This window comes from Lygodium microphyllum, chromosome 16 (genome assembly GCF_053477565.2).
Source record: "Lygodium microphyllum isolate KBCC chromosome 16, Lygodium_microphyllum_v1.1.10, whole genome shotgun sequence".
Classification (NCBI taxonomy): Eukaryota; Viridiplantae; Streptophyta; class Polypodiopsida; order Schizaeales; family Lygodiaceae; genus Lygodium; species Lygodium microphyllum.
Window position 1 is genome coordinate 82,308,565 of NC_141150.1, and position 4,826 is coordinate 82,313,390.

Below are 4,826 nucleotides of genomic sequence, written 5' to 3' on the forward strand. Positions count from 1 at the left end.
CTGTGTGTGTGTGCGTGTGTGCATGCATGCACACACACACACATGCGCATGAACGCATGCATGTATGCTCGCACGCACACGCACGCACGCGCACACACACACACACATGCATGCCTGCACGCACACATGCAAACACACACACACACACACACACACATGCGCACGCATGCCCGCCCGCCCTCCCGTCCGCCCGCACGCATGTGCACACGCACACATGCACACACACACAAACAAGAGCTTGGCACTCGTAGTTTTTTAGATCAATTTTGTGTCTACTTAGGAATACTCTATCTAAAGATTATAGTGTGTGTTATGCCTCCAAAAATTTCTTTAGTATATAGTTTACATAAATGTTTTTTACAGCCATAATCTTTGTATATGTTTACACTAAACAATTAAAAATTAAAAATTTCAAAGGCAAATTATGAAATCATTCAAGAATAACAACATACATAAACACTTATATCTCACCATATGTAAAATCAAGTGTCCAATATTATATCTATTCAATATTCATCAACAAATGCATGTTATCTACTTAATATTTCATGGATCATATTATTTATTATTTATTAATGTCCCTCCTTTCTCTCTCACTAATAAAAGAAAATATATGAGGTGGTCTAAATAAGACGAAAACCTTGCATTACAATTTTTCTTGCCTTTATAGTGCTAAATGGTTAGTGCAAGTGTTTCTAATCAAGGGTTCAAAACCTTAAACAATGGAATATACCTTAAGGTATCTTGGGATTGTTCTTACCATGCTTGAGAAGCTCTTCTCTTGACATAAGGAGATGCTTTAGAGATGTAAAGGAGGATTGAGAAGCTCTTCTCTTAACATAAGGAGATGCTTTAGAGATGCAAAGGAGGATCCTTCTTGGATCCACCTAGATAGAGAGCACTAATAGATTCTTTATTGGGATAAGTGGCATGGCTACCATCCCTCAACAAAGTGACAATATCCCTAGGTTGGATGAGATCTTCATCACCACAAGGTACCACCTTGGAGTGCTCATGTCTCTTCATAGGGTACAAAAAGCTCTAGAACCCTTGGGTCCCTTACCACCAATGTATTGGTCCAAACCATCATTGCCTGCCAGAGAAGGTGTCCAATGAGACACCTTATCCTTTCACCTAGTGGAGCAAATACTGCAATAGCCCATGAAATGGATAATAGAGGCTAGGTAGGTCTTGTGATTCCATATTCATTGAGGGAGAATTATATTGGATCCTTCCATCATCATTGGTTACTTTGCTTCATAACTTGAGTTTTGATTTTCATTTCATTTTCTGATCATAATTTACATAGTTTCATACTACCCTTTAGAAATGCACTTTTGTAAGTTTGTGTATATTGTATGATGAGATTTCATTAAACTTGTATTACATGCTTGGCTTCATATGCCATATTGGGCTTTTTGCAAATGTTAGTAAATAACAACCACACACACACAATCTCTCTCTCTCTCTCTCTCTCATTGTTCTCAACCTTCTTGTGCTAAGGGTTTTTGGTAATGCATTTTTATTGCTGCCATATGGTAAAGTTTAATTTATGACTTAACCCATCTTTCACTCATTAAGGGTATGAGCTTCGCATGTAGGCAAATGGTAACCCCTTGAGTCGCCTAGCTTGGATTTTGAATAGTCAACCTGCACGCATGCACCAACATACCAAACCAATTGGGTTGTTGCTTCAGGGGTATGTGCCAAGGGTTGGCCACTTTCTCTGTAATGACACCAAAACTCTTCTCTTCTTCCTCCTAGTCCTGCTCCTCCTTCTACTCCTCTTTCTCTTGGAAAAATGGAGTTTGAATCTACAACACCTCCTCTCTCTCGCTTTGCACCATCTCTCTTATGGGGGGAAAAGCTTCTCCTGTTGGTCACATGGAAAAGTTACCAAAACCTTTCATCCTATATGTAACATACAGATTTCTATCGTCCACGACCATATGAATGAGTGTTAGGTCCTCTTTGTTTGCTTTTCTTAGCATTAGGTCATAAGCCTTCAGTTAACTTCTCCCGATGAGTGCTTTCCTAACTAGAACCTGAGAGCATGAACGCCAGAAGCAACAGGCAGCCTCAGCATAAGCTCCCGCTCGACGAGGATGACGAGGAAGCACAGGAAGGAGCAGGCGAAGTATTGAAGGTTAACAAGGCTTATGCAGCCAGACTCGAGCATAACAAGAAGCGAGAGGCCCTGCACAGGCTGCAAGAGCTTCAAAAGCAAGGGCTTGTGGCCTCCTCAGACGAATCCTCTGATGACGATGATGACAACGGCCTCCTCCCCGCACAGACCGAGGCTCGGTTCTTCGAAGCACTGGCGAAAATCAAGAACAGGGACCCTTCCATCTACTCGCAGGAGACCAAGTTCTTCGATGACATGGAAGAAGAGGATGGAGATGATGCCAATGAGGGACGATCACAGGAAAACAAGCAGCATAAGAAGAAGCCCAAGCCTGTTTATCTCAAGGATGCCCTTGCACATCAGCTTATTGAAAACGGCCCTGATTTCATCGACGGTAAGATTAAGAAGGGGATTATCACTTATGCTGAAGAGCAGCAGGCTTTGAAGGATGAGTTTTTGCAAAGCGCAGCTGGGGCCGAAGATGACGAGGAAGACGCAGGGTTTCTCAAGCTCAGGAAAAAATCATCTGACATAGGTAATGGGCTGGAAGAAGAGGGGGAAGAAGAGAAGCAGACTGAAGATGCTGCCATTGCTCGGAGATTGGAAGAATACTTTGGGGCGGATGACAAGCTGGATGATAATGAAAAGTTTTTGAAGGAATATTTGCGGAAGAAGAGCTGGATTGTCCCTGATGATGATCGGATCCCGTCATATGATGAGATTGTGGGTGATATAAGGGAGGATGAGGAGGAGCTTGAGAAGCAGGACAGATTTGAGGCCGAGTACAATTTTCGGCATGAAGGAGATCATGGATGGCAGGTGATGGGTCATTCTAGAGTTGTTGAGGATTCTGTGAGGAGGAAAGATGATTCAAGGAGGCTGAAGAGAATGAAGAAAAAGGAGAGGTTGTTTGAAGCTGCCTTTGAGAGGCAACAAGAACTTAAACGTCTCAAGAATATCAAGAAGAAAGAGATCCTGCAAAAGCTGGAAAAAATCAGGATTGTGGCAGGTGCAAACGAATCTGATACAACTTTATTACAGTCATTTGAAAGTGAGGACCTTGAAGAGGACTTCAATCCTGAAGAGTATGATAGGAAAATGAGGGAAGCATTTGGAGAGGAATATTATGGAGCAGATGATGTGGACGAGAATTTTCAGGGTTATGAAGACATGGAAAAACCAGACTTTGAAGCAGAGGATGAACTTCTTGGCTTGCCTAAAGGGTGGGTTGAGGATGAAGATGAGCAGACAGGAAAGTCTGGGTTTGTCTCTGTCCATGCAAAAGTAAAGGAGATACAAACAGGAGGTTCCGAGCAAAATGAAGAAAAGGAGGATTTGGAGGGAAGCACAGAAATTGAAGAAGATGAAGATTCTGAGGGAACTGCAGGAAACACTGAAGAAAACAAGTCATCTGAACGTTTGTCTAAGAGAAAAAGGAAAGCGAGGATTTCTTTACGGGAGAAGTTGGCTTTTGATAAACAATTAGAAGAGTATTATAAGTTAGACTATGAGGATGTGATTGGTGACCTGCCTACACGATTCAAATATCGCCAAGTAAAGCCCAATACATTTGGCTTGACTACATCTGAGATATTATCAGCGGATGACAAAGAATTGAACCAGTATGTTTCCTTGAAGAAGTTGGCTCCATATGTCACGGAAGAGTTCAAACCAAAGTGGCGGTTTCAAGGCAGTCAAAAGGCTAGGAAAAAGAGAGCTCTGCGGCAGCATGTTTCTTCACAGGGTGCCAATCACACAGAGTCCAATAAGGATATCAGTGTGAAGATGTCTCAATCCATTTCCAGTGTCAAAAATTTGAATGTTGATAATGCAGAAGGTGCTGAAGGTTATTCTAAGAAGAAGAGGAAGAGAAGAAAGAAAGGTTTATCACTGTCCGAGTCCCGGCTGATAGCTTACGGAAAGATTTCCTTGCCATCAAAAAAACGAAGACATGGCTGAATACTGTATCAAACTTCTTGGATTATAAAAGCTTTTAATGCTACTTGGAAATGAGAAGCTATCAACCATAAAACTGCATTGCTGTTACTTGAGGATTAAGTCTTTTTTCTTGGGTGCTTTTTGATTGTGGAGGTGGATTAAGATGGAAAGTTTGACCTTTTTAAAACCTGGATGATCTTAGCATGTCGTTGTGGCGTTTAAATGCAGTGTCTTGTATGTATGTTCTGAATAGACCTTAAATGGAGGAGCACTGAAGGGGATTCATCTGAGAGTGAATAAATTTCAGTTCAAACTAGATATTTTGGTTGTTGGTTTGGTTCAAGCTTGAGATTACGTGAATATTCACAATGTGTAGAACTAAAGAAGCTGTTTGGCTTTAATCTACTCTAATTATGATTGGTTACTCTTATTTTGGCTTCAGTACTCGTATTTTGGCTTCAGTACCTGGTATTTACATATTCAGTAACTTTGAAATTCATGCAAGCATTGAGGGTCATTGGTTTGCTTTTCTTTGGCATGCAAGCATATCTTTGTAAGGTGAATTCCCATCTATAACCCTGTTCTTTTTTGAATCATTGTGAATATGGAATCCCTGTTTTCTCTATGCCTCCTGCCTGTAACAACCCTACGAATATAGGGTATAAGCAATGTTCTAGTTTTTTTCGTTTTTTGGTTAAATTTGAAATATGTTCACTAGAAACACCTTTGGAGTAGATTAATGGTCGCAAAGTGCTCCCCTGGA

The 4,826-nt window shown here is 41.1% G+C and overlaps 1 protein-coding gene across 1 annotated transcript; it reads left to right on the forward strand.

Moving 5' to 3' along the window:
- Positions 1-1,973: 1,973 nt before the first annotated feature.
- LOC148023039 (KRR1 family protein) lies at positions 1,974-4,296 on the forward strand. The gene has a single exon (XM_087696040.1). The coding sequence runs from the start codon at positions 2,054-2,056 to the stop codon at positions 4,082-4,084; it is 2,031 nt and encodes a 676-aa protein (XP_087552166.1). The 5' UTR covers positions 1,974-2,053; the 3' UTR covers positions 4,085-4,296.
- The last annotated feature ends 530 nt before the right edge of the window (positions 4,297-4,826 follow it).